Here is an 18,812-nt window from a genome sequence, read left to right on the forward strand (position 1 = left end):
CAAATGAACTGTCTGGCCATTTGGTTATTGATGTGGTATTGATGTTAGCACGGGTGGGACAATTGTATGACATCCCTTCCGTGACATGAAATGTTGTCACAGTAGAATGAAGTTTGGTCGCTCAATAGAGCTGGCCATATACTGATTTCTAACATTTTCTTTTCTTTATCTATCATGTACAAGAAAGAAGACCAGCATAACAATAGCCATTTTGCTGTTTTCTTGAGAGTGAGATAGACCAAGTTGATAGTTAAGTGATGGTAACACATTGGGGTCTGTGCCCGTTTGTGGCTGTTAGCGATAGCACGCTAGCGCTAACGCTTTCCGCAAAGACATTGCCTGCAATGTTGTAGGGCCCAAGCAGGCATAAATGCCAAAACAAGATTGCCGTCACTCAAAATTCAGCGCACGTTCACACATGACACCAAAATCAAATATGCCGTCACATTGCCTGCACATTTTGTATCTGAATCTGAATAGGGCTTATTATAAATAAAAAAAATGTCCAACAACCACTCTTAGCATCTGTCACGGTGTCCATGGCAACATAAACTGATGCAGGGTCACTATGGGAACCAACTCCCCATCCGTCCTTCCTCCCCACAGGCAGTTAGTATGCCCGTCCATCTAACACAGGAAAACAACAACCTGACCTTTAACGACATTTTAGCAACAAACTTACAACCACCGGCCGTGTTACCAGCATGAAATGGTCAATTAATCAATTAAATACGTTCACTCTAAATAGCTTAGGTTCAACAGACCCATTTCATGTCTGGTACATAGAAACTACTGTAGACAATGACACAGCTGTGTATGCGTTTCTTTCTGTATGTGTGTTTTCCGTCTCCCTGCTAGCAGTGTTATCTGTATGTCAAACACACACAATAAAAGTACAGAACCAGTAGGAGCCAAGTAGATATAACATTCCATATTCACTGGAATGTCTGGCTACCTGGATGAAAGCCTTCTGCCTGCCTAATTAATGTCTAATGTTCTGTCTTCCTGTCTGTTTAATAATCTGTCTATCTGCCCATCTTTTCGTCTAATGTTAAGTCTGTCTTCACAGGGGGATGTTGCCTGTTGCCTGGGCTACTTTTAACAGCAACTCCAACTACACCCACACACAAAACTCCTAAGTGAGCACTTGATGCCCATTGAAATGGATATAAGACGTCAACCATTGATGTGGAGTGCCTGGCTGTGTGGTGACGCACGTTCAAAAGGTCTTACAGACATTGATTGCTGTATGGATGACGCGGGCATCATCACGGCTGATCAGGTGGCAACATCATCACTGTGTACTGACTACATTGGTAATACACCGTATTTGCAATTTATCGGCCATTCTTCTTAACAGTATGTTGTTGTGAATATGTACTTAATTAGAGTGTAGAGGAACAGGAAACTGAGGTCAGAGATGGAAGTCGGATTCTAAATCGGGTCCTCATGACTCACAAAGAGCATGTGGTGTGTGTAGGGCTCGAGCCCCCTGCAGGCACTCCATCAAGCACCTGCAGGGTTTGTTTACACTGTCCTCCTTTGTCAAAAACAATAGGCACCACCTTTTTACCTGTGAGAACAGACAAAAAGGTGAGTGTATAGCGCAAAAAACGTCCACCTTTAAAAGCAAGGTGCTGGTCAATGCGTTTCTTTGGGGGCCCGAGAGCAGTGCTTCCAAGAGTTGAGAAGTTTCACTTTTTGAGAAATGCGCATATGACATGGACCGCTTTTTATCGGCTGACCATCACAATAAATTGTATCTAGTATCTCGAGATTACTAGCTCAACCCTCTGCAGCAGGTCTTCAAATTGTCCCTTGCTCTGCCTGAAGTAAGCTTTAAAAAGGAGGTTATGATGTGTCCTGTACTGCTGCCAGAGGGGCAGAGGATGTTGCGCATTTCATTTTCAGCAGAAACAGGCAGCGCGTTTTCTTTATAACAGGCGGACATTGTAAACACATCCTTATAGTGCTTATATTCTATTATTGTGCTAACTTATAGTAAACACAAATAAACTACTTCCCACTTTGCTGTGGACCCTTTAGGATCTGAAAAATACCTGTCTTCATAAGGCAAGGCAAGTTTACTTGTACAGTATACAAAGGCAATTCAAAGTGCTTTACATTTTTGAAGGCATAAAAAAGCATTTCAAACAGACAAATCACAGTATAGTCCTAAATTAATTGTACCACTCTCCTCCCGCCTAACTAACACTCAGAACATTAAGTACAGACTGCTTCTACAAATCAGGCCAACTTATTTTAGAGTGTGTGATGTGTTTGTCTTTTCCTAGATGTAAGGATGGGTTGTGCTCTCTGCAATATTGTGCTACTGTGTAACCCTGGCAAAACCAACTTACTGTACAAGGACAAATACTGTTTTATTATCAATCATAATGATTAACAACCCTCTGCCACAAAGGCCTTTTGGCGTGAGGAGGGTGACAACCACATGCCTCCTCTAATACAGGTCAGCTGTGTGTGTGTATATACGTAGATAGACAAACAAAAAGACAGCCAGACAAATAGATATTAGTATCGTATCTTGTTACTGTATGTCTAGACTATAGTATTATCGCCACAGGATGTTTTTGACAGACTGCGTGCTACTAAAAATAAAATCATGAATTTCTAACAAATAAAAAGGAAGGACTCACACACTTTTAGCCTATAGATAGCCTATAGCTTTTATAGCGGTGCGTGCCATCAAAAAGCATCAGCTCAACCCATACTGTATGTCCCTCCTGGGCCACCATCTAACTGCCACAGATTAATATACTGTACACTCCTTGGGCAATGCTGAAATGCACTAAGGTACAAATAGGCCACTGAAATATTCACGCCTGCCTGCTTTTCTAGGTTTTGCGGTAATCCAGAAATAACCCAATGACTCAGGAGTGTGTGCTCTACTGAGTGCGTGTGTGCGCGTGTGTGCATGGGTGCATGTTTGTGTACTTCTGAGGGATAGATGCTCATGGCCTATTTTGGGGTTAGGGGTTAGCATTAAGAGTTAGGTCCGCAAGACTGACGTGCCCTGGCGCGACCCGTTGATAAGGGCCGGGCTCAGACCATTTCTTTTTTTTTTTATTAATAGGTCGGACACAGGTTGGGTACGGGTCGGCTTGGGCTCATTGACCCTGAATTACGTTGATAACTCTCGTCAACAAGTGCGTAGCGGCGTGCGCCAGTGAATTGAACCGCTCTCATTTCATTGGCAATGAAAGGAGAGAAGCTCAATGAGTCCACGTTATGTTAGTACAGCAACTCTCGGCTCTGAAGCCTGCTGAGTTGGGAGTGTTGGTGGATACGATGCACAGCGTGCAACGCAAAATAAACAGTGAATGGAGCTCTATATGAGCCTCATTCTATATCAGGCTGGCTCTTTATAATACAAGTATGCCAAGTAACACAATGGATATTTTTCTGGGGCATATAACGCTTGAAACATCAATCTTCACATTTAATAACGAAGAAAGGTAGACCATAGAACTTTAGTTGCATTGCTGCTGGATCAAGTAACTCAGCTTTATTGCTTTAACTTAAAATGGAGAGCTGGTTCGTGCAAACCTCTAACATCATACATTACTTTCATTTCCAATACTCTTGGGTGATATGCTGTTTTGAGGTTTGTGCGTCTGTGCACGTAGGTTATTACGTGGGTTTTCTGTGCTGTAAACAGGATGGTCTTTGGACTCTGCCATCTCTATAAATAGACATGCAGACATGCTCATAGGTAACAAGGTGGGCGGAAACAAGACCATCTAGTCACAACACACTAGATAGTCAATGGCATTTACATCACAATCTGGCTCAGTGGTATAAATGAACAAATTATTTGATTTTGATTTGACTTTGTCCACTTGGGGAAATTCGTCCTCTGCATTTGTCCTCTCTTAAGGAGCAGTGAGCAGCCACCGTGCAGCTCTCGGGGACCAACTCCAGTTGTAATTCCAGTATCTTGTCCAAGGGCCCTGGCAGGGGCATATGCATGTCTTTTGGTACGGGAGGAAACCATAGTACCCGGGGTGGAAGCCCAACGCAAACATGGGGAGAACATGCAAACTGCACAAAGAAAGGCCACCACTGCTAGAGTTCGATGAGCTCCAAAAAGCTCAGAACTAAATAAATGAATTCTCTCGTGTTCACTACATTCTTTCTATGCAATTATCTCTTTCCTTTGCAATGCATTAACAGCATGCTTCAACACCTCTCTTTCTGCAACAGTATTTATGTGTGTAACCCTCTGAATATTCTTCTCTCTCTGTGTGTTCCCTTCCTATCTTGCCAACAGTGTTTTAATAGCACCCTCTGTGACATCAACCCTCCCTGAGATCCTGAAACAAGCTCTCATTACCCAGGGGGCGGAAAAGACAGCTGTTTTTCTTACTCCTTCTCAGACTCAAGACGCGCGCGCACGCGCACACACACACACACACACACACACACACACACACACACACACACACACACACACACACACACACACACACACACACACACACACACACACACACACACACACACACACACACACACACACACACACACACACACACACGTAACAAACTGACAAACAAAGGCCCAGTGGTGCAAAAAGTACTCAAGTGTTTTACTTAAGTAAAAGTATCAATACTGCAATGTAGAAATACTCTGTCACAAGCAAAAGGCTGGAATTCAAAATTTACTTGAGTAAAAGTACAAAAGTATTGGTATCAAAATGTACTTAAAGTACCAAAAGTAAAAGTACTCAAATATTTGAAAATGGCAGATCTACAAGCTCACAACACATCGCGATGCGATCCGCTATTGCAGAGTGATCGCCCATCGAAAATGGCTTGTTTTCACCACGGTAAAAATATATGGAGATAAGGACCTTTTTCTCAAGATCGTATCATTGGAGTGGATGGGAGGCGAACAGCGTATTACTCTAATGTCGAAGCAAGGGGGTGGGAGCCTCGCCCCAAAGGGGCGAGGCGCCCCCGCCCTCTTTCTTCTACAATAGAAGAGTTAGGACGTCACATTCTAATACAACCAAAATACCCAATTTCGGCACCGGCTTCAGTGGCGCACCTCGCTAATCACTAGACTCCCAACCCACTACCACTGGTAGGCTGGGTTCGACTCCCGCTTGGGGTGAAACTTTTTCAGTCATCCGCGGACTTCTTTTTTTTGCCGATAAAGTATATTTTTGGACCATGACGGAGGCGCGCCGACTCAGCAGACCTTGAGGCTGAGGAGTTGCGCCCGAGCGCCTCCAGGCGCGAGTGCCCGCAACGACCAGCCGAAGGTCTGCTAGTCGACTCAGCGCCGTCCGAGTTATGTACCGATAGGGACAGAATCGTAAATATTTTTGGTGGGGACTGCGTTTGCCCCACTGACTGCGTTTGCCCCAACTGCCACTCAAAGTGACTACTGGCCAATCACAGTGCGTCTCAACTTCCGGGTACACCCGCACCCCCCGCCCCCTTGCTTCGACATTAGAGTAATACGCTGTTCGCGGACGGGAGGTACGTTTTTTGGACTGGATTCACATCCGTCCATTCCATTTTACAGGGTCCGCGGATCATTCCTAAGTTGCGTTAGAGCGCCCCGTGTGCGAAAAAAACAGAAAACAAAACAATTTGAACACATAGATCTACGGTTATGGCACTCGACGGGTGTATTTGCAAAACCGTAGATCTACGGTTTTGGCACTCAATGTGTTAAGATAGTAGTCAAAGGGACAGTGCCCTCAATACCCTCTTCAAAGTGAGTGACACCCACAGTACACAGTATACAATACTAGAGGGAACGACAACTATCTGGCACCACCAATCTATAGAACAAACATGGGAAAATGATCATTCTACTACTCTGCCACCAAAACGTGGGATGCCCTGACACCATCCAAAAAAACATGTGGATCACTGGCTTCTTTCAAAACAGACCACCAGGAGTGTTTTAAATTTGTTGATGTGTTATTGTGTTATTTTTATGCTATGTTGATGAATTGAATACATACTGTAGGACCACAATAGAAACACGTCCCCAGGACTTTTTTGGGTTATCCTTTTAGCCTTTTGCTGTTTACATTTACAAAAGCATTCAATCAATCAAAGATACATCATGCTTATGTCACTTTTGTTATATTATGTTTCTCAAAACAGGAGCAGTATACCTATACTGTATGTTTTAACCATTCAGTGATCTTCTGTAAATTGAATCCAGTGTTTCCAATTCACTGCTGCTTACTTGATAGTTTTGTCGTTTTTCCAAATTGCTTCAACTTGCTTCATTTATATAGTAGAAGTACAAACTGACAATAGACTTGAGAAGCAGCAATACATAACTTGTTCTTAACACATTGGCTGCCAAGAACGCAGATCTGCGTTCATTTGCGCAAAAGCCCGTTGGCTGCCAAGGACGCAGATCTGCGTTCTTTCAAAAAAAAAAAAAAAAAAGTTTTTTTTTTTTTTTTTTTAAATAATAAAAAAAAAAAAAAACAAGGAGATATGATTTACCGAAGATTTAGACTCCCATCCACTTCCTTGTACCTTAAAACTTAAAAATTATGTATCTCGGCTCCTAAGTGCTTTTTTTTTCTCATTGAAAAAGTCTGGCAGCCTACTGTAGGTAAAAATTAAAAAAGCTGGCAGCCACTTAAGTGTCTTGTGTTTGTGCATAGTTAGACTGTAATTCAGTCTTCAGATAAGTGTATTTGAATGCAGACTGAAGTAAAGTAATGAAATTGTATGTTTGAATCTGTATGATATGAAACCCTGTCTAATGAGGATTGACTCTGGCCGATACGTTTAATGCTGTCTGATAAGATTCAAGTCTGTCTGATGAGATTTCACTCTGAGTTGTAACTGTTTGATGAGATTTAACCATGTCTTATGAGGTTTAACCATGTCTTGTGAGGTTTGTGGGGTGTGTGGGGTGTGTGGGGTGTGTGTGTGTGTGTGTGTGTGTGTGTGTGTGTGTGTGTGTGTGTGTGTGTGTGTGTGTGTGTGTGTGTGTGTGTGTGTGTGTGTGTGTGTGTGTGTGTGCGCGCGCACGCACTTGACACATCTAGGGCTTCAGGAACATTCCCACCCAGCTCTTCTGTGAGCCAACACAACCCAGTTCCACTCTTCACCAAAAAACTGTTCCTCTGTTCTATTGCAGAAGCCTCATTCTCCCCTAAACCACTAGTACATTTTATAGGGCATCCTCTTTTAATGAAGCCTCAACCCAGTGTTTATTTATGGTAGAGAGATGTCCACATATACCTTAGGTTCTTCAAGAGGTTTATGGAAACTTTCATAAAGTCATGTTGTAACTGCAGACCTGTTTTACTTCTGTGTTTGCGTTGCAAGAAAAAGTTAAGAATGTAAACACATTATTCACAAGACACCTCTAGAAGCACCTGTGTGGTCGGTTAACCACATGAACCCTCTACTGTATGTTTCGTTGACTGGAGTTCCTCAGGGCTCAATACTAGGCCCTCTCCTTTTAAGCCCTCCACACCAAATATCTTTGCAGAAAATGCAAATCTACAAGCTTAGAACGTATAACGTCTATATTGGCTCCATGCACAGCAGCCATATTGGAAAGAAATTGGGCATCTCCTTACTTCCTTCACAGGTGTTACCGATGATACTAATTAAGGCTCTGTTCCATTCTGGTCAAACAGAGTCAGGGTGCTGATATTGTGCATGTTGGCTCACTGGAAACACTCTCAGGGTTCCTTGAGGGGTTTTTGAAAAGGCCCCTTACAGTGTGTAAATCTGCGAGTGTACAAATGCAACCAAATGGACCCGTAAGGGTCCATTTGGTTGCATTTGTACACTGTCAGAGTTATGGAGGTCCTTGAAATTACGTTTTGAGAACCACAGTGCTACACTAAATGGAACGGAGCCTTCATTAGTACCATTGGTAACACCTGTGAAGGAAGTAAGAAAGGTGTCCAAAGTTCTTCCAATATGGCTGCTGTGCCTAGAGCCTGTTGTCCGTGTTCGGTGAAGGGGAGCCGGGGGTGAAGGGTCTGTCACTTCGCTAGCGACTCCTATGGGCTGGGGAGGCGCCTGTCAGCGGGGGGTATTGAACCAGAAGAGTAGGACGGAGGCACTACGTCCTCCTCACTGGCCGGTGTGCCAGTAGTGTACAAAGATAGATCTTCATTGTACCCGCAAAGGGAAATTCAGTTGCCTCAGGCAACTCAGTGGGCAAGAGAAATGTGTGGGGAGGATTCATTGGCATAAGGAGTTCAGTGCAACTTCCACAAAGCAGATATCAAATAACAACAAAATCTTGACAAAAAAATTGACTCACCTAGGTGGAGAAGCAGTGATGTCATCGGCACCATTTGAGAGAACATGGAAAAAGAGAGAAGTAAAAAAAGAAAAAAGAAACTCCATTAACTTTTGAGCTTTGCGGACATCATACAACTACACGACATACTCGGAGTTCATGCAAGGCGGGGGTGGGGGGAGTGTGCCACCCCAACAAAGACTAAACATCTTACTCTTCCTCTGTGGAAAGAAATGGTCAATAAACAGGCAGCCAACAAGGAAAACCATGTTAATTCGGCACAGAAAATGTGTCACCCAAAAGGCACACAGGAAAACGGGAGGTGATAAGAGAATGTTAACAGATTCATTCATAGTAGAGGAGGAAATGAGGGGAGACATTTTGGTTTTGTTTTTTTGGTGGAGGAGACAGTCAACAACATAGCCAAGAGGTGTGGCTAAGGGAGGAACGAGTCAGCCAGTGGTGATTAGTAGAAGCACACCCGTCAACAGCAACCTTGTTAATCATGACAACATCCCAGCATTGAATCATGGGGTAAGAAAGACACAGACCGAAAGCCAAGCCAATCCAAAGCCCCGCACTTGGTGGGAGCTTCTCGTTGTGACCGTGGGTTAGTCACTCACTGCCAGTTGGCATCGGACGAGCCAACCGGACCCAAGCCACTGTCTTTAGATGTGAGATGTCCATGCAGAGGAAGAGGTACATATGGGTCTACCCTCTAACTAGATTCCTAATAGACTAAATACACCACAGCAACCAGTCCTGGGCAGTACATTTGAACACAGTTTCAAATATCTGACCTTCTAGAGGAGTAGCTTTAGCAGAGGCAACGTGACCCTTCTCACAAAGAACATTACACCAGACACTTCTCATGTATTAATAAGAAATGATTTGAAAAGGAATTCAACGATTGTTCTGCCCAGGACTGACCGCAACCAACCTTCGATGACGGGGGCCTCAGTGGGGGCTGCAGGTGGGGCTTCCACGGTGTCACCGAAGCTTGGGAAGAAGGGCTTGGCTGTGGGGTTCAGGCCAGACCCTGCGGTTCCTAACGGGGCCAGTGATGGAGGGGAGGAGGGACTGAGGACCGGAGAGGCCTGCTGAGGGATGTTTTTTGCTCTAGGAGAGGTAGGGCTCTTTATGGAGGCGGATGACGAGGAGGAGGAGGAAGAACGCGTCTTCTTGGATTGCTTCTGAGCCGTTTTGGCTTCTTTGAGGCTTTCCTTGGCTTGACCGTGGAAATCCTGCGCCGTGGTCTTAGGTGAGCGGAGAGGAGCCGGGCTCGGGGTGTCGAAGCCCAGGCCCAGGGGCAGAGAGTGTCCTGGCGGGGCGATGTCACTGAAGTCAAAGGGCTCGCTGTTGCTGCTCAGGCTGGAGTCGTTCAGAAGCCAGGAGCGATCCGAGGGGGACAGGGGCGGGGCAGACGCCTTGACCTCACCGGGGGTCTCATTTGGTGACTGGCCACCGCTCGTCTGGGAGTTGGAGCTGAAAGCGGAGGTGTCCGCCATGTTGTCAAACATCCCGCTGTCGACCATGTCGCTGCCCATCGTCTCGTTCCCCGCAGAGGATGATGGAGGAAAAGCCTCGGTGGCGTTGCCCAGGTTGGCGTTTTCGCTCTCCGCCGTGAGATCGTGGTAGCTGGCAGCGAAAGGGTCGCCGGGGCGAGGTGCCATGGGAAAGGAAGCAAGGTTGGCATTGCTGTTGTTGTTGACGGCGGCAGAGGGCATGGTGAACGGCGCGGCAGTGGCCTTCAGGTCACTCTTCAGGACCAGCGGGCTGACGGAAGGGGCCGTGAGTGTGAGCAGGTCCTCCGTGAGGGAATCTGGGATCATGCTCTCCTCTGGGAACAGCTCCTGGCTCCGGGGGCTCGAGCCCACTTCAGGAAAGGGGGCATCCAGGGCTGTGTGAGCTGACCCACCCAGGTCCATCATCTCCTCTTGGATTTGAGAGCCGGCTTGGGCTGGGAGAAACGGTTCTGCCGTCACGCCCCACTCTTCCGGAAGCTTCTTCCTGCTCTTCCCTCTCTTTCCTCGGCCTCCGCTTCTCCCAATTTGTTCTTCCCAGCTTCCGTCACCCTTTTCCCGGCGCGGGCCCACCCTGTGGTGGTGCCCTTCTGGGGAGGGGCTGTTGCCCTCGCTATGGAACGAAGCCTCCGGGTGGCCCCTGGCCTCCACGTGGTCAAAATAACCTTCATCTTTTGGTCTCCTTTTCTTCTTCTTCTTCTGTTTGCGGTCGGATCCCTCGCCCTCCTTCTCGTCGCCACCGGCGTAAGCAGGGCTTTCGCGGTTGGACCAGGCGGAGAAGTCGGGCGGGTCGTCAGGGCTGATCGCTAGGTGGCCGGTATGGCGGCTGATCACTGTGGAGACGCTGGGGGTGAAGGGGAGGTCGTTCGGTAGGCAGCCGGCCTCGTCTGGCCAGCAGTCGCTCAAGGCACCTTGTTTTGAGTGGAGAGGGCAGAATGTAAAAAGGGAAGTATGGACAGATGTACATTGACACGTTCTCTTTCTACCTCGTTCTAGCCTTCTCTGTCTGCCTACAGACAAAACATACAATAAATAACAATTTGACCAATGAAACTAATGATGAAATCAAGCACTCAACGACTCAAAACAGACCAGGCAACTGCTGTAGAAAGCATTACATCACAACATTCAGCTTTGTTTAACAAAATGGTGTAAAACGGTGAGAGGGTGACTCTAGGTCAAATTCACATATATTTTCAGTTTAATCATTACAACTGCTCACATTGGAAATGTGTGCATAAAATGCTGCGTATCGTCGGATAGAAACCTTTTATCTCCATATTTTCATGTTTTTTTTCATAAATGAATGCTCTATGTTATACTTCTTCATATGACAGTGACATGCACAAGTAGTGAATATAGCCTATCTAGAGGGTGATCTACAATGACAAGTATTAACAAGAGCTTGTGACTTCATAAGTACATTGGATCCACTGGAACACAGGTTCTTATGTCCATTTCCTGAAAAGAAAAGGGTATGTTATCACACTGAAATAGAGAAAAATGTGGTGTGTATAGACTGTTTAAAGAACAGAGGGAAGTCCATCCCCAAGGTACATGTTCTTCTTTGAGATGACATCGAGGCTGAGTAAAGGAGTTCACAAAACAAGAGAAGGTTGGTACATGTTTGTAAAAAGCGTTTACACTAACACTGTAAAACCTTTATTCACCCTGCACGTTTACTTAAGACTGACTGGAGGTGTGAATTGTGAAAGGAGCCTTTATTGCCCCTAGAGGAGAATTTGCTGCACAAAGAGCATAAAATGAAAACTCAACAACCAAACAAGACAGCACATAATACAACATGAAACATGTTAAGCATGTTAACAGTACTACATCGTGAAAACAATCACTTGATTATGTTTGTTAAGCAGCTGAATGCTGCGTGGGACAAAGTTTGTGATGCCTCTTTTAGTCCAACTCCTGGGCATGCTATACGTTCAAAAGGAATAGAAAAGGTTCGCACACTGTAGCTCCAATCAATGACTGTAATTTAGGCGTCCACCTGAGGCCTCCTTTGGGTTCAGCACCTGCCTTTAAATGGTGTGTGGATGTGCATGACCTCCTTTGATCCCCATGAGGTTTCAGTGGATCTGCAATGGTCTTGTGAACTAAATGCATGGTGTACAGGTCTATCAGTAACACTGCACTTTGGTTCCCCCGTTATCTTGCTGCCCAGTTATCAACTCTGTCCAATGTGTTCTTGTTTGTGTGTGTGTGTGTGTGTGTGTGTGTGTGTGTGTGTGTGTGTGTGTGTGTGTGTGTGTGTGTGTGTGTGTGTGTGTGTGTGTGTGTGTGTGTGTGTGTATATATGTTTATAGATAGATAGATGTTGTTTCTTTGGTTTTCTTTGTGTTTAAACTCATCTGAACACCAGTTACAGAGATGGTTAATCTCAGCTCTATAACTGACCAGTTTGGTCACACACACACACACACACACACACACACACACACACACACACACACACACACACACACACACACACACACACACACACACACACACACACACACACACACACACACACACACACACACACACACACACACACACACACACACACACACATTATTTGCGTTCACATTTAACAAGAAATTCTTGAACACAAACAACAGTAGATGCACAAACTTGGGAAACTCAACAACAAGTATTTCAGGAGGATACAGATCGCGGGTACAGGAAGCACCGCCTCCTCCATATATGGCGACTGCCAATTATCACAGACACTGAACAGAAATTAGCCAACCTTAGCTCTTGGCCTGGGCATTCCTGCATTCCAGCAATCTGCAGGCCTCTCACACCTAATTTATGGACATTACCGAGGCTATGAACACAAGCAGTTAACATTGGTTACTAAGCTGTATAATAGCATCCTTAAGGCGTTGGTACTTTAGCACCTTGGTAAGGAATGCCTCTTGACTCACTAAAGCCAAACAGATTAATTGCAAGGACTTATGATTAAATCAAATTGATCTTTTTTGGGGCGGTGTAGCCGCCCCCTATAAGTGAGTTTTGGACACCGACCAAAACATTTGTGTACCCCCTAACCCTTCCATTGTTAATGCAAATCGATACTTTTTTCATATCAGCCAATCACATTACAGCTAGTGTCATCACCACTAACTGTAATGTGATTGGCTGACTTTGCAAATTCAGGACTGTGATTGGCTAGCGAAACACATGACACATGTGCAGCCCTATGAATAGCAGTATGGACTTGAAAGTGAGTCTGTCGGTCGGTCGGTCACTCTGTCCGTCCGTCCGTCTATGTGTCCGTCAGTCAGTATGTGAACACCACTACATTTCTATGAAGGTTGTTGTTAGGACTACTCATTACTTTTTAGCATAGCTTTGAAGTCAGCTGTTGCTTTGTTTTCTTTTCTAAAATGCAATTGGCCTCACGCCGTGTTCCTCACAAGAGGAAACCACTCACAGTGCCCACTCTCAACCATGGATGTATTCAAAGCTTTCAGCTTAGATGACTAATCCGACAGTCAGTGATAATGGTGAAGGAGGTGAGACAGAGGTGTGGACATTTTTTCATCTTACCCATCTATAATCAAGCTGTCACTCGAGTTAAACAAAGCGCTACCTGCCTCTGCTGCCTGTGCAAGGTTTTTAGTGCAGCTGGATTGATTCAGCTCAAAAAGTCGGGGGAAAAATATCTCTAGAGAGCCGTCAGTCAGTGCTTACAGTTGGTTTCAGAGAGTTACAGGTTTCCGTAAATGCATTGTGAAAACGATACATCAATCATTAATATTAACAAGACGTATTTTTGAATACTTAAGTATTTTTAAAGCAAGAACTCCAGTACTTTAACTCAAGTAAAAATCTCACTGAGCAACTTTCACTTAATATTTGACCAGCAGTGTACTTTAACTTTTAAGTAATGGGGTTGTGTACTTTGTCCACCACTGTCCCCCAAACTCTAACATACACACACAAACAGGAGATATAGATAATATATATATATATATATATATATACCGTAAATTTCGGACTATAAGCCGCGATTTTTCGACCCTGCGGCTTATATAACGGTGCGGCTTATCTATGGATTTTTATAGCTAACGGCCACTAGGGGACCTCCTAAATCTAGGGATTTTACACCCGCGGCTTATAGTCCAGTGCGGCTTATATATGTACAAATCATTCAATTTAGCTGCTGCGGCTTATATTCAGGTGCGGCTTATAGTGCGAAAATTACGGTATATATATATATATATATATATATATATATATATATATATATATACACCTACGTACATACATACATACATACATACAGACAGACATACAGCAGATTGAAGTTGTACATGCACACGCAAACACACAGAAAAAAAAGCAACAAGCACTTTGCAGACGTACTGCATCAGTTGCAGCCAGCCATGCCATGACAGCAATGAGCTGCTTCGAATATAACGAGGGTCAAATCAACATACCTATTAGCCTTAATGCTACTGGTCAGCCTCAATCTGCTTTAAAAAGGAAGAAGCAAAAGATAGGGGGGTGAGAGAAGAGAGGAACGGTTGTTGGAAGGTCGAGGGCTAAAAAAACTATGAAACATTAGTGCTGATTTACTGCTGTGGCCTAGTTTGCTGCTACATCTTTGCTACACATACTCGTGCACAAAAGCGCACATGCATGTGTGGACGCGCGCATGCACACACACACGCACACACACATGCACACACACACACACACACACACACACACACACACACACACACACACACACACACACACACACACACACACACACACACACACACACACACACACACACACACACACACACACACACACACACACACACACACACACACACACACACACACACACACACACACACACACGTCTAGTTTAAGTGGAGCACACAGAAGTCAGGCCATGTAGAATGAAGCGCCATGCTTCATGCTAATAAACCCCCGACTATTCTATGTCACTATGTGGCAATGTTAATCGGGAAATGCATGGCAGACCAAATACATCAACTAAATCAGGGGTCTTCAACGTTGTTCAGCCCAAGGACCCCTTAGCTGAGAGAGAGATGAAGCTAAGGGGTCTCACAGCGCGAGGCGTTGTGAGCTTGTAGATCTGCTATTTTCGGCTAATGTTCCCCATCACACACAGATTTGGCGGACCCCCTGTAGTCATGCTGAGGACCCCCTAGAGGTCCCGGACCCCCGGGTGAAGACCCCCTGAACTAAATGTATCGCACAGTAGTTTTACTTGGTCCCCTCCTTTTCCCCACTACATCAAATCATTTTGAACATTAGAGGATCTACAAGCTCACAATGCGTCATGCTGCGTTGCATTGGGAGCTTGAAAATCGGCTATTTTCGTCAAATGTTTGCCTATTGTGACATGGGGGATGCTAGGCTTCTTGTGGTTAAAGGAAATGGGAGAGAATACAGTATCTAATAGTGATGTGTTGTAGAGCTTGTAGATCTGCTATTGACGGTGCACATGCTCAATGCATTGTGAGCTTGCAGATCAGTCATTTTAACGATGTAATTGTGTTTTTTGGCATTGGAGGTTGTTTCTGTTTGCCTTTTAGGCTTCGCAATCAAAAGTTGCACAGGGCAGATATGACAAATAATTTAAATATACATGTACAAAGAAATCGACATATTTAATAATGCTATACTTTCAAAACATTTTTTTAAATAGAGGTAATAGCTTGTAAACTTGTAGATCTGCTATTTCTGTTTTTTTTTTTACATATTTGAAAACGGATGAACATTTTTCAACATGGAAACCGATTATGCTAAATAACTGCGAATCTCAAATAATTGCGATTTAGACGATTATGTAATAATTGTGACAAGCCTAAAGTACACATACAGACACACACACACACACACAGATTCATGATGTGGGATATATACTTTCTGCCACCTGCTCTGCAACACTGCACCGTGGGGTCTCAGCTGTTCTGATGTGCTCCGTTCCCAGCCAGCCAGCCAGGCAGGGCAGGCCACTGGGAACTGCACCACATAACCAGCCACAGTGTGCTGGTCCTACATTAAACTGGATCACATATGAACTGCACCACATACCAGCCACACCCGTGTGCTGGTCCTACATACAACCGTATGGCATGTTCTGTATCGTCGCATACTGTATATGTACGGCACCACATACAGTACAGTAGCAGGCACAGTGTGTGCTGGTTCAACATGCGACTGTATGGCTGTTCATCATCAGAGATGCACTGAACTGGACAGGACCTCTCTGGAGGCGGTGCCGGGCCGCAGAGACTGTCAACTGTGCCAAGACGTGGAGGGCAAACCCACGGAGCTAATGTAGTGCACATATAGAGCTGCACGCACACACGCATACTACATGTACCGTACAGACACACACACATACATGCATGCACACACACACACACACTCGCAGTCAGTCAGTCTGTCTCACCCACCTACTCAAATGCACACACGTGTGCACTGATCCATACGTGAGTACACACACACACACAGCCGCACTCTCACACACACACACACACACACACACACACACACACACACACACACACACACACACACACACACACACACACACACACACACACACACACACACACACACACACACACACACACACACACACACACACGTATACAGCACACAGACAGCCACACCCAACCACACACACACATGTGAACAGATTAAAAAATGCACTCTCTCTCCCTCTCTCCCTCCCTCCCTTTCTCTCTCTCTCTCTCTCTCTCCCTGCAGTCACATCATGTTGACATTCTATACATCTCAGCATCAGCTGTTTACTGAACTAGACTGGATGAGCGGATGCTGCTGTAGCGGGTCTGAGGGTGGGGCGCTGCAACGTGACATGTAAGCACCAGGCAACCATGACAGAGAAGCTCCTCCATGTGTAGCGCCTCCGTGTGGAACACAGCAGTCACTGCAGCACAGGGCGGAGTCATGGATGCGTATTGCGTACTGTAACGGGCACTGCCAGGGAGACGGCCGGAGAAATAACTTGAGCAAATTGATAAACCATAAAAATCATGTTCACTTTATTTTATTCAGAATAAAACCCATGATTAATTGTGTTCAGGGCAGACTGAACCAGCTGGGGAAACCTTGGTAGCAAATCTAAGTCAGCGCTAACAAATAATCGCTCAATAGGAACAAAAGAAACTATCAAGGTGGTGCCAATCAAACATAAATTATTTACATGCCGTCTGTTTTGCTCTTACATCATACTAGGGCTGGGCTAAGGAAAAACCCTGAGTGGGGTTCTTCTGTTTGACATTTGACACCACTGCAGTCATTTGTCTGCCACTGGCAAAACTCTTACACAACATTTCTGTCTAGAACACCAAGGTCAACGTCACTGTTTCATGCCAACCGCCCCACCCCACACAACCACATTCCATATTGGAATGGCATATCAGATTGGATATTAAAGCCCTACTAATAGGCTCTATGCACAGCAGCCATATTGGAAAGAAATTGGGCATCTGCTTACTTCCTTCACAGGTGTTACCAATGATACTAATGAAGGCTCTGTTCCATTCTGGTCAAACAGAGTCAGGGTGCTGATATTGTGCATGTTGGCTCACTGGAAACACTCTGGTACACTCTGCGAGTGTACAAATGGAACCAAATGGACCCATAAGGGTCCATTTGGTTCCATTTGTACACTCGCAGAGTTATGGAGGTCCTTGAAATTAAGTTTTGAGAACCGCTGTGCTACACTTTAATGGAACCGAGCATTCATTAGTACCATTGGTAACACCTGTGAAGGAAGTAAGAAAGGGATCCTAAGTTTTTCCAATATGGCTGCTGTGTATAGAGCCTATTTACCTTTTCATGTTTGTCAATAATGTTGTTGCGGTTACCCGGGTGGTGCAGTGCTTTTTTTGTTTTGTTTTTAGTGGGAGATTGGTTGAGCATGAGTGCTCTTTTTCAACGCCCTGCTTCACATTCACACAGACACATATATTTAAAACTGTGAACTGCCCAGTACAACCAGTCTTACAAGTTATTGCCAGGTAACATACAAAAAATGTTCGGTGATAGAGAGGGGGGGATACAATTTAAGACGAGGGCTTAATTACGAAATACAAAAGTATGTGCATTTCAGTTTATGGAGTGAATTTGTGGAATGGAATGAGTGTGGAGGTACAACGAAGTCCAAATATGAATTACTTCAAGAAAGCATATAAAAAGATCATATTTAAGAGGTATTTGGATGAGGATGGGACTGTGTTGACCTATTGAGTCCTGGCATCCCTGTTACTGCAATGCGGCCGGTCGTGGGCCTGTGGATCGGCTGTTTTCAGTTAAAGTATCAACGTTAATTAATGTTCAAAATAAAACAAATTCATTCCTTCATTATACTATTGGCCTTCCTCAAGGGCTCTTCAGCGGTGTTGGGGGAGAGTTAAGTGGTGGCCATTCACTTCCCCAACCAGACTTTTCCTGCTGGTCCGGGCATCGAACCAGGAACCTTTCAGTCACAAACACGCTCCTCTAACCTTTAGAATAACTGCCCACCACCTTGTAGTCTAGGGGTTCAAATCTACCGCGGTGCATCCAGCTTGCCGAGCGTCTATCTATATACGAACGCTGCCCGTGTTCGGGGGGAGGGAAGCTAGAGGGGTAGGGCGATCTTTGTCACTGCACATACTCCTACGGGCTGGGGCGGCACCTACCAGCGGGGAATGTTGAACGGAAGGAGAAGGAGGGAGGTGCTATGTTCTATGTTGTCCGAGTGGGGCCTCCTCACTGGCAGGTGAGCCAGTAGGGCAGTGGTTCTCACCTTTTCATGTCAAGGACCCCCCAAATTGACACTTATTAGCCCGCGGACCCCCATTGGAAAGATAGGCTACGGACCCCCATTTAATGGCATTTCTATCTCTGGGACCCCAATATATATTGTAAAATCTATGTTAATTTAACAGAGAGTGTACAAATGGAGGTCCATTTGGTTCCATTTGTACACTCTCAGAGTTACAGACCCATAAGGGTCCATTTGGTTCCTAAC

The 18,812-nt window shown here is 45.0% G+C and overlaps 1 protein-coding gene across 1 annotated transcript in view; it reads right to left on the reverse strand.

Annotated features, from left to right (window-relative positions):
- LOC311039249 (uncharacterized protein) overlaps nt 1–18,812 on the reverse strand; it is a 134,246-nt gene that overhangs the window by 44,923 nt on the left and 70,511 nt on the right. The window contains exon 7 of the mRNA XM_084048969.1: nt 9,212–10,705. Within this exon, the coding sequence (XP_083905095.1) occupies nt 9,212–10,705 (1,494 nt within the window). The remainder of the gene's footprint in view (nt 1–9,211; nt 10,706–18,812) is intronic.

This window comes from Gymnoscopelus microlampas, assembly GCF_963454915.1.
Source record: "Gymnoscopelus microlampas genome assembly, chromosome: 22".
Classification (NCBI taxonomy): domain Eukaryota; kingdom Metazoa; phylum Chordata; class Actinopteri; order Myctophiformes; family Myctophidae; genus Gymnoscopelus; species Gymnoscopelus microlampas.